Consider the following 12,356-nt stretch of genomic DNA (forward strand, 5'->3'; position numbering starts at 1 on the left):
ATAATTCTGCCAATGTACAAATTTGAATTGTAAGCATTAGATTTATGCAAATGGAGTGAATATGTAGCTGATGATTTTGCCTAATTAACCACCTCGCATCTATATCTCCTTGTAACTTTGGCATTTGCTACATTATCATTAATTATTGATTTAAGCAGGATATTAAGTTATTCATGGTATCTGAAATTTTCAGATACCGAGATTATGCTGTGATAATGTCACAGTGCCAACAGAGTAACCAGTTTTGAGGCAGTAGGAGGTGAACTTATCCAGAAACACACAACATAGAGTACTTTTGGACTAAGGATTAATAAGCACTGTTTTTCTGACCCCTATCATAATTCTGACCAGCGATACAATTTTGTACATATTACTTTGACTCCTAACTCGTGCTTCCTCATATATAAAATAATACATGTCCAGTTTTTCCCCAGTGTGTTTTTGAAGATGATGATGGTTATGGGTTTTTATGCCAGGCACTTTGCTAAGGGTTTTACATGTATTTCCTGTAAAGTAAGTTCTTATTATTGTCTAGATTTTACATAAGAGGAAACTCTGGCACAGAAAGGTTAAGCAACTGACCACAGTGAAATGATTTTTAATGTTGGGGTCAAAATTTCCACCCAAGCGTTCTAACTCTAGCCCTTGCATTTAACCTTCAGGCTAGGTTATAAGATGCTTAAAAATAACAAAAATTTATGAAGTCTTGTTGTAAATAGGAGTTGATATTATGAGTACAGTTTATTAAATTTGAGAAGATACGGAAACGAAACTAACTGCAGAATAATGGAAGAAATACACTGTATTTCTAAATTTTATTTACATATACAGATTGTACATTTTCTGTCTTTTAAAATAATAAGGTATAGGTATGTACAGTGGAATCTCATAATTTCTAAAGTATCAATAGTATATTTGAAAAAGGTAATTATATATATGAATATTTAGCTTTTCCCTTTTGCAAATACTATTAGAAATGTATGAGATATTTTAATAAAATGGCCTTTTCAAATGTAATGACTGGGAAGATTGTAAATTGTATCTTAAGCAAAATTAAGTTCTCATGGTGTTTCAGTTGCTGAAACAGGGAAAAGGAGCCTGTGTATCTGCAAACAGATTTCGAATTGCTGTTTGGGGCAGTATAGCTTCATGGTTAAGTGCATGAGTAGGGGAATCAGACTGCCTGGATTTAAATCCTATCTTTGCCATTGTATAAGCCTTTGGCAAATTATTTAACCACGTGGGGCCTCAATTTTTCATCTCTAAAGTGCGGATAATAATAGTTCCAATGCATAGGATTATTGAGAGAATTAAATAAGCTAATGTATTAAAGCACTTAAAGAAATACCTAATACATAGTAAGTGCCCCATAAAATGTTAAGTAATTTTATAATGTGTTATTTTTAATAATAAACTATGTTAAAAGTATGACACTTCAGAAAATAACTTATAGTTATAAAAGATTGTTTTACCTGTTTGGCCTTAACAGCTATTCTGGGAAAGAGCATGCTTTCAGCCCTCAGGCCGCAGTTCACTTTGCAAGAGAGAATGTCTAATAACTCCTCTGAAGTGACTGCTCTTTCCAAAGCATCGGGATATGGTCATTTTATATGAATCGGAATACTTCAGCTCTTGGCTTCCCTGATCATCTCTCTGATCCTTTCTAGAATAAATCATTTTGTATACACACAGTTGTAAGTTTTCATGATTGTGTAAAATTATACTTGAATATGTATTTTACTTATTTAATAAAATTACTTTGTAAAAATCACTGAATTCATTGATGTCATTATTCATCAACTATATAGGAAAAGTATTTCGGCCAGGATTTGGATATATCCATTATTCTGTCAAAAGCAATATGCGATAGTGTTTTCTAAAACGATCTTCTGCTTTTAATATGGCACTTTTTAATCAGCAAAATATTTGGCATGCTTCATAAGACTGCTTATTCGGTAAATGACAAAAATAGTCATATCAGATGTTCACAGAATGGCATTCCCCTTTGACATTCATGTACAGTTATTTTTCTTTAATTTGAATTATAAGTTTGTGTTTGTTTGTGTTGTTTCTTTGTCCCCTGTAGGCCCTCCTGTCAGTCCTTCGAGAAAGCCATCGTTCAAGAACAGTTTTTAGGAAAGTTGGAGGATTTGTGTACATTACGTCCTTGCTTGTTGCTATGGAAAGATCTTTGAGCTCACCACCCAAGAATGGCTGGGAGAAAGTGAACCAGAATCAAGTGTTTGAACTTCTCCACACTGTGTTCTGCACATTGACTGCAGCAATGCGCTATGAGCCGGCCAACTCTCATTTCTTCAAAACAGAGATTCAGTATGAGAAGTTGGCAGATGCCGTTCGATTTCTTGGCTGTTTCTCAGACCTAAGAAAAATAAGCCCCATGAATGTCTTCCCCTCAAATACACAGCCATTTCAGAGACTTTTAGAGGAAGATGTAATCTTGATGGATTCAGTGTCACCCACTCTACGGCACTGCAGTAAACTCTTTATTTATCTCTACAAAGTAGCCACAGATTCTTTTGACAGGTATGGCTCTGCTCTGTGCTCTGAATTAAAGGGTATATACTATGTATGACTTCAACATTAAGGCTTAAATTATAATTTAATCTGAAAGAAAATGAAAACAAATGAATCTTCTCTCTCATTTACTTATCACTTTATTTGTGAATATTACTATTGCTCTGATCTTAAGCTTTTCAGCATGGACATCTGTGTATTATTTGTAAAACCAGGTTAGAGTTAAGCTCTCTATGCAGTTAACGGAGCAGTTTCAATGAAGTTTACTTTTTTTTCCCCCCATGTTGGGTCTCAGTTGCTACGCGGGGGCTTTCTCTATTTGCGGCGAGCGGGGGCTACTCTTCGTTGCGGTGCGTGGGCTTCTCATTGTGGTGGCTTCTCTTCTTGTGAAGCACCGGCTCTAGGCACACGGGCTTCAGTAGTTGCAGCACGCAGGCTCAGTAGTTGCAGCGCACGGGCTGTAGGGTGCGCAGGCTTCGTAGTTGTGGTGCGTGGACTCTAGAGCACAGGCCCACTAGTTGTGGCATATGGGCTTAGTTGTTCCACAGCATATGGGATCTTCCCAGACCAGGGATCAAACCCATATCCCCTGCATTGGCAGGCAGATTCTTAACCACTGCGCCACCAGGGAAGTCCCTGAAGTTTACTTTTCATGGTGGTGTTTCCTATGTTTTCTTTTTCCTCTTTATTCTCAAGAACGTTAGGTACATCCAGACTTACTGATATTAGTTATCAATAGAACATAGTTATGATTACATGTATTTTCAGACAGATGATATAGTCTCAACATTCATAATCATTCCTAACATTTTATAATCCTCAAAAAATGATATATCTCCCTGGGAGACATTGATAGTTCAAGAGTCCATCAGATTAATTTACTCATTCCTTCATTAAATAAGTACTTAACAAATACCTATCGCATGCCATCATGCTAGGCATTGAGGGTGCAACTCAGCACAAGGCTACTTTGGTTATATCCATCCTTTACCTTAAATACAAACACATGAATAAACAATAACATATTGTGATAAAATCTATGATGTGGAAAATCCAGGGTTCTAAGATCATAAGTCTGCTTTACCTAAATCACTTATTTTCAGTTCTTAAAGTGTGTTTTCAATTAAGCTCTCACTTTGAAAATAATGTGAGAGTGATCATGCTGATCATGCTGCTAATTTGCCCCAAGCATTATCACTTTTAACCATTACCATAGTTTTACTTCATAAAACAAGTGAATCGTTTCTATAATGGCCCCATAAATAAAGCAAGTAACTCTATTGGGTAGAGCTAAAAGCTTTTATATCCTTAACTATAAAATTATCTACTTTGAAATACCTACTGAGATGTTTCTTGTTTCTTATTATTTCTTTGGCCTTAGTATTCAGATAGAAAACACAGGTAATGTAAAAAAGGTTTTCAGATTTTCCCTGCCTTGAAAATAAAAATGGATATATATTGTTAACTTATAGAAACCATGGGAGAGTGTAGTGTTGAGGGAATAAGGTGTTTTTTAAAATTAAATTTTGTGTATTTAGATTCAACCTCTTTTCCCTTGTTTTCTAACTTATCCTAGTTAGTATACCTTTTTAGTTTGCTTCCTCAAGAAACAAGGCCTATAGTACTCTGTTTTCAAATATGTTACATGTTAACATTAATGAATAAGCATCTGCCTTAAGCATGCTTTTCTGTTTCCCTCAGTGCATGTGTTGTAGTCTTGTTCCTTGTTCCCGCTGAGTATGGAGGATGTTCCCTATTAAACTTTTACTGGTATTTCTTGTGAAACTAACCAACTGCCAACCAACTGTGTCCTGTTCTAACCTTTCTAAACCACCCTGTTTTGTTGTCTGTAGTCGTGCAGAACAGATCCCTCCTTGCCTGACAAGTGAGTCTTCTCTCCCCTCTCCTTGGGGTACACCAGCTTTGTCCAGGAAAAGGTACTGATCTAATAACAGAAGTCAATCTTTACTTGTGTGGGTTTTTTTCTTCTGTGTTCAGTTATATATTAATGTGGATTTTGTGCTTTGTAACTTTAATTATTTTCTTTCTATTTGATATCTTTGTTTTTGTTTTTTAAAACTGTCAGCTTCTGCTGAGTGTATTTATGAGAGTAAAATGTGTTGATGCTATGAAGATATGAAGGACATGTAGCATTTTGTCATCCAACTCTATTATTTGGACTAAAATATGCATTTTAGAGCCAGCATGTATTTTATTAAAATTAATTTAGAAATGAGGATGTAATGCCTCTACTCTTTAACTAGAATACTTTTCTCCCTTTTCTTTTCACTTTAAATGTGCTTGGGATCATTCTTCGGCTTTTAGTATTACTTCAAAATGAACATCCCAGCACTGGCTGAGGAAATGTGTATTTTCTCAATCGGGTTCAACCAGTTGAAATGTGATGCAGGCTAACCTTTGAAAAAGTGAATAAAAAAAATCTCCCCTAGCTCCTGTTTTCATCAGTTGTGTGTAAATCTCTTTCTAAACTGATGTAGTCTACCTCATATATAATGCTTATGACTATAAAGAACCAGCAGTTGATTGACAAGAGTACAATTAAGATCCATTTGAGATTCCATTTGCGACCTGTACTTAAAATGATCATAGTCTGTGCACTTGGCACCAAATACTCTTCCTGCCCCTGTTTTCCTCATAAGCAAGTGCAAGTCCTTAAGTCTTGTATTAATTCTCTCCCACTATGGCTTTTTAAAAATGAATCCTGAGGTTCTGCTATGTTGTTGTTTAATTTTATTTCTGTTGTTCAGATTTTGAAACTTGAACACAGTTGTGGTTAATTTAGTACTAAATTTGAAGTATTTGTTATAAATTTGGTATTTCAATATATTTTAAGAGTTATATTCATTAGGTATATGGGCTTATATTTTCCTTTTCTTTTAAATTTACACTGGGGCTTACAGCTCATTTTCTTCTAGTAAATCAATTTAGTATTGTTCAATGTATTTGTATTTAAAAACTACTGTTTCTTTTTTGTTTTTGTAAGAGCAGTTCTTGATTCAAGATATTATGAAATCAATTTGAGTTGCCCTAGTATATTTTTCTGTTGCTAAAATGAATAAGGTAAAAGGTATACTTTGTGTTGCAAGATTCATGTGTGCTTACTATCCCAGAGAACTACTGGATGTTAGAAAAATAGTTTCAATTACTAAATAGTTTTAATCATTAAAAAAATCATATTTATGATTCTATCATACATGGTAAAGGCTTAAAAATTGCTGTGTTTAAATTCATTAAGTATTAACCAAAAATTACAATACTTTCAATAGGGATTCACAGATTAAGGGGACAAATATTTAAAAATCTATTAGAACCTATTATTTATTTAAATAGTAGTTTGACAAAGGGAAAACAGCATTTTATTCTATATGGTAGTTATTTAAGGCCTTCGATCAAAAACATTTTTTCATCTTTTGCAACATAGCTACATATAAGGATGTCCTGTCTTTGACCTAAGGGGAAACTGTCACTGAATCAGCAGTTGTAGTTGAGTGTATCTTATCCATGGGAATTCTAATCAGGCTTACAAGTTGATGTTACCCCAAGGAAGCTCCCAGTGCTGTTCATGCTAATAATAAGGTCAGTGTAGCTTGCCATTCTGGTCAGGTTACATACATTTTGCTCAGTGATAAGAATCATAAGCTAATAAAAACTTTTTTTACTTCACAGTATAGTAATTTTTGAAGTTAGAATATCTCAAGAACATCTCAAATTACATCAGCTTATGGGCATCTTTTTTCTTGTGGCAAAACATGTTTTGTCTTGTTTTGTTTGCAAAAGGAAAAACCAACATTGTGTTAGTTTTATGGCTTGTGGAGATTAAGGTACTAAGGAAATTTCAACTTGTGATACTTGTCTGGCAAGTAAAATCTTGGAGATTCTTCTCTATTTGAAGACTCGGAGGAAGAAGAACTAGGAAACCTTATTTTGGAAAACTAAAATTCAAAATTTTTTTCATTATTCAGAAGGAATAATGGAACAGAATTATGCTGAACAATATTCAGTCACAGTCAGAGGAGGTGAAAACAAAATACAAAATAGTAATCAAGACTCTCAGAACATATCTGCAATTGCAAAATAGGTGGCGAGTACTAGTTATCTTTCGAACATGGTGTCCATTACTTAGTGCCTATACACGCTTGATAATTAAGGCAAAGCAAATTCAGAATTTAAATATTTCAGTATATATTCCCAAAAGAGGTAGATAAGTCTTAAGTATATATGAGAATTTAGATTGAAATATTAAGTAGCGATTTCTTTAAGCTTTAAAAGTAACTGCAACATAAAAATTAACTAAATTTTGCAATGTCATTTTATCCTGTCTTTGCAAATGGTTAGGTCTTGGTTGGTAGTTACCAATTTAATAAGCTTACCACAGTCTCTAAATGTAAAAAGTGGTAATACCTAAGTGACTTAGTAAGAATTAATGTTATATAATGGCTGTTAAAATAGACCTAATTTTACTTAATAAATACCATACTTTAGATTTCTACAATGTTTGCAGTATTTTACTAGTTTGAGAAGAATAATGTAATTCCTACATTAGAATATTTTTCTATATAAGATTTAAAAGTTTACTACTTTAATAGTTACATATTAGTAGAGTTCAGTTTCCAAAGACATAAAGGACTTCTTCCTAGCTATACATATCAGTAATTTAAGTTCAAATGTATATTAAATCAGGCAACTAAGAAATAATTTTGGAAGGCCTGTAACTAGAATATACAATTAGAATTGATGTTTTTTCTCAAAATTGCATTAGTTTTTATGTGTAATGAAAACAATTTTTATGAAATTTCTTAATGGTTTGAAGTTCCTATTACACAATAGAGGAATTAGGAATCTTTTTTTTTTTCTAGTTAGGTCAAAATATTTTAAAGAATAAAGGGAGAAACATGGGAGGAGGATACCTGTTGTTAATAAACATTTAGAAAACTATTGTAGTAAGTTTAGAAATTAAATCTTTCTGAACAAAAACAGAAAAAAAAAACAGGGAGTGGAAAAGAGTAGGTGGAGGATATGCTGACTTTAAACAGTAGCGCACATGTGTGTTTTTTTTTCTTTTTTTTAAGTGAAGCTGAATACTTTCCTAGAATCTCTGTTAAAAAGAGAATGGTACTTAAAAAAAAAAAAAAAAAAAGGCAGTGCCAATTCTTTGCTACTAAATCAGTGACTTAAAGCATCTGTTTCCCAAGCTGCTCTTGTGCCAGAGAGCTGAAACTGCGCTGCTGTCAGTGACAGAGCTCAACATTAGACAAATTATGCTGAAACCAATTCATTGGAACAAAGAGCTCCCATAGGCTGAACCCACAAGCATCTGTTTCCTTGTGCCAAGATACAAAATGTGCAAAACTCATGAATTGCAGAAGAAGAGTATGAAATAGACGGTGGAGATCATTGATGAGAAGAAATGTTGTGCATTCAAGGGCATGGCTAGGCTTTCTAACTCATGGAAGCTTGTTACGTAAAATATCCCAAGTTTTTAAAAATTGTGAATATTCTCAGTGGTAGGGAGGATAATGCAAAAGAGCATGAATGTAGTTCCAAATAAGCTAAAGGAGAACTCCCTTGATTCTTAATACATTTATTGACATGTGGCCAGCATTCTGAGCCAACTCTGACTCAGTTGAACCAGTTATAAAGTAGGCCGCTTTGATCTTGTTTGTTCTTGATTATATTACCCATGGTTTAAGGAAAGGTTAAAAACACATAGGAAATTTCAAAGAAAACACTCTCACTGAGGCACTTAATATAACTTGTACTCTCATCACAAATTATCAGAAATATCATCTTTCTTAGAGCTTTGACTCACTGTAATTTCACCTATTCTTTATATCTGCTGTCATGTATGTTATTCTTTTTGTTTTTCTTTTTTTCAGTTTTACTGAGATATAATTGATATACTGCACTGTATAACGTTTAAGGTGTACATCATAATGACTTGGCTTACATGTGTTGCAAAATGATTACTACAGTAGGTTTAGTTAACATCCATCACCTTACATAGATTCAAGGAAAAAATGGTTTCTTCCTTGTGATGAGAACTTCTAGGATCTACTCTTTTAGAACTTTCAAATACACCATAGAGTAATATTAACTAGTCATCATGTGCCATTCTTTAATGAAACACTCCAAATAGTAAGTGATAAAAACATATAAGAGCCTAAAAGACTTGATAAGTTGTCTATATGTGACTCAAGAATTGATAATATATTGTTTTTTAATTTCCCAACGTTAAGGTGTTTTGTTACCCAACCCCTAATTATAAGGCTTTTTTTTTACTCAGTGGAGAAAGGTAGTAGAAGATGAAGAAAATGAACAGAGAATGTGATTGAATTAAATACCCAATTACCCTTCTTTCTTTTCATAGGCATGCATATCATTCTGTTTCAACTCCCCCTGTCTACCCTCCTAAAAATGTTGCTGACCTGAAACTACATGTGGCAACTTCATCTCTCCAGAGTTCTGATGCTGTCATCATCCATCCTGGAGCCATGCTTTCTATGCTGGACCTCCTGGCCTCTGTTGGGTCAGTGACACAACCAGAAGTAAGCTTGGATAGATTGGTTCCTTCCCGTCTTTAATGAGTGGAAGGTGTGACTGCATGAGCAAGGGAGTGGGACCAAGAAGGTAACATGGAACCTTTCTGTGTCACATACTGAAGTAGGTAAAGGAAAAAAACAGGATTTTCGTGTTTGAGTCTTAACTTTCCTAATGAGTAGTAGATACGTATGTTTTAGAATACAACTCATTTGTTAAAATGCAGTTACTTCTGGTACTAAAATAATTCCCTTTCTCCTTGTAAATCCTGCTCAGCAGTGGAAGTTGTTAATAAATAATACAGGAAGAAAAATGACTGAAGGTACCATTTTGAGGCTATTTATGTATTTTCATTTGTAACACTCAGGAGTTTGGGTGAACTGGAGTTTGGGTGACTAGTTTTGTTTAAAATGTTGTATGGTTTCGAAGGCCTAAAGTGTAACAAATGTTAACAATAGGTCATTCTTTAAACTGGTTATTTACTTACCATGAAAAATATTTACTTTATACCCACTATTTCTATAAAAATAAAAATATTATTAGTTACATATAGTCATGTAATATGAAAGACTTGGAAGAAAATGGAGTTGAGCTAGGTATGCTTCTAACAGAATGAAGACCAGAAATATTTCCCTGGCCCTGTTCTGGAGTTGCTGTGTCCCTCTAAGTCAGCTACTTAATTCATCTGAATGTAATTTGAAGCATGTAGAGACCTCATATTAAAATTAAAGGTGTGCTTCAACTCTTAAAAGGAGAGAACTATCACCTATCTTATTAAGAATGCCCTGGTGGCATGAATTTCTTTGTTAACTCCAGCATGCTTTGGACCTTCAACTTGCCGTGGCAAATATTTTACAATCACTGGTGCACACAGAAAGAAACCAGCAAGTCATGTGTGAAGCTGGTCTCCATGCGCGACTGCTGCAGCGGTGCAGTGCTGCGCTGGCTGATGAGGACCACTCACTGCACCCGCCCCTCCAGCGGATGTTTGAACGATTAGCCTCTCAGGCTCTGGAGCCCATGGTGCTGAGGTCAGTATGTTCTCTTCTTCACATTCAAATAAGCCACCATTAGTAATGGCCGTTTCTAGAGTCTTTATAGTCAAGAGTCTTGCTTTAATAAACATATATTCAGTTATCTGTGGGCAAAACCAAAACACCACGAAAATGGGCAAAATGCCCAAAATATCGCACTTAGAAACAGATCAATCTAGTTATTAGTAAACAGGATGTTTTTGTCCATTGGTCATTTCTTCTGCTTGAATCCAGCAAACTCTCACTTCCCTTTAAAAATGGAGTCATGTTATATTTGTATGACTTGCATCTACTTTATAGATAAGAACATTTTATGTGGACGAACTCTTTTAAGAAACACTTTTTAAATTTTAAAATAATTAGAGATTCAGAGGAAGTTGTAAAGGTAGATCAGAGAGATTCTGTGTCCCCAGCATCCAGTTTCCCCCAGTGGTTACATCTTATGTAACTACAGGACAGTATCAAAGCCAAGAAACGGACATTGGTACAATGTATCCACGTATGCTACAGTTCCCCTGTTATTTATCACTTGTGTCAGATTGATGTGCCATCACGCAATTAAGATGTCACAAAGATCTCCCCAGTGCTCCCTCTTTATTATCATAGCCACTTCCCTAACCCCCGCCATCTCTAACCCCTAGAAACAACTCTGTTCTCCATCTCCGTAATTTTGTCACTTTGAAAATGTTATGTAAATTGAATCATACAGTATATGACCTTTTGTGATTAGCTTTTTTCACTCGTTATAGCGCCTTTGAGATGCATCTAGATTGTTATGTATCAAGAGTTTGTTTCTTTCTATTGCTGAGTTGTAGTCCATGGTGTGGATATACCTTGCACAGTTTAGCCATTCGAGAAATAGGTATATTTGAATAACCTTTTTTAATATAAGAGAAACAGTGCTCTGTGTTTTAGGGATAAAACAACATTAAAAAAAAAAAACTTTCCTTGAAATTACCTAGCCAAACAGATTTAATGTTTAAATCATCTTGTCCTTCCTTAAAAAAAATACTCTCATATATCTTGTTACTTTCAGCTGCAACTGAGGAACCCGCCTACTACAACTAAGGCCCAGTGTAAATAAATAAATAAATATATATATTTTTAAATAAATAAAATAATTTTTTTCTGCTGTTAAAGTACTCCTTTTTCATAAAACTTTTGGAACTTTCTTAAGAATGGTTGGACTCTATTTGTAATTTATATTTTTTAACTGACTCCAAGCTAAGAAAAACCTCTGTGGTTAACATTTGTTAAACAGTATTGTACAGGGCAGTGTGCCAGGCCTTAGTAATATGAAGATGAATGACACAGTCTCTGCTCACTTTGTCACATTATGAATGTATTCAGAGACCTAAAGTTTTGAAAACAGCATGGAGATTTTCCCATGATCCTTTTTGATGATCTGCTACTTTAAAAGTAGAGAGACTGAATGAGAAAAAGAGACTATCTCATACCTAATGCTTGTATTTTACTAAATAACTTGTACCGGCTACTTAGGTAAACAGAGGAAGCAGTGGAAACCAACCATTTGGACATGCTCAGTTTTCACAGTGAATGAATTAGATGAATGCAAAGGTCACATGATGGTATAGGCACCTAGCTGCTGGCAAGCCATAGATTATGAGCTAATTGTATATCACACTCTATGTGAAAAACTGGCAAAGGGTACCTGACCTTTAAATATTTGTTTTTTCTGCTGTAGGTAATTGAAAATTCAGAGAAGTATTCTTTTTTTTATTTTTTTCCTTTTACATGATGCTGTAAATGACTGGATATAAAGGGCTTCTATTTTTGTAACCCCTTGACAATTCACTATATTTCTGCCCATCACATTCCAGGAGAACATGCTCCTCAGGTTTCCTTTGTAACTTTTCACAATACTTGGTGCTCTTTTCACTGCTTGATGAATTAAAACATAAAATTAGCATTGTATATTATAGTAACTGTTCAGATTGCTTTAGTATTTTTAATTAGTCTGTTATAATTCATTAAGTCACATTTTTTGTGTGTTTAGTTTATGAATTATATAATGTTCCCAATCAAGGAATAACTTTGCTTTGTCTCTTCTTCAGGGAGTTTTTACGTTTGGCAAGTCCATTAAATTGTGGTGCCTGGGACAAAAAACTGCTAAAACAATATAGGGTCCACAAACCAAGTTCACTGAGTTATGAGCCAGAGATGAGAAGTAAGTTGACCTTTGAAGTTCCCTTTTTTGGTTTATCTTAT

At 34.4% G+C, this 12,356-nt stretch overlaps 1 protein-coding gene across 6 annotated transcripts in view; it reads left to right on the forward strand.

The window, feature by feature from the left end:
- WDFY3 (WD repeat and FYVE domain containing 3) overlaps window positions 1-12,356 on the forward strand; it is a 264,633-nt gene that overhangs the window by 136,796 nt on the left and 115,481 nt on the right. For 5 of the 6 annotated variants that reach the window (XM_049709048.1, XM_033416011.2, XM_049709050.1 and 2 more), the window contains 5 exons: window positions 2,087-2,544; window positions 4,389-4,472; window positions 8,924-9,101; window positions 9,910-10,124; window positions 12,203-12,315. In XM_049709048.1, the coding sequence (XP_049565005.1) occupies window positions 2,087-2,544; window positions 4,389-4,472; window positions 8,924-9,101; window positions 9,910-10,124; window positions 12,203-12,315 (1,048 nt within the window). The remainder of the gene's footprint in view (window positions 1-2,086; window positions 2,545-4,388; window positions 4,473-8,923; window positions 9,102-9,909; window positions 10,125-12,202; window positions 12,316-12,356) is intronic. The other variant, XM_049709051.1, reaches the window with a different exon arrangement.

This window comes from Orcinus orca, chromosome 4, assembly GCF_937001465.1.
Source record: "Orcinus orca chromosome 4, mOrcOrc1.1, whole genome shotgun sequence".
Lineage (NCBI taxonomy): Eukaryota > Metazoa > Chordata > Mammalia > Artiodactyla > Delphinidae > Orcinus > Orcinus orca.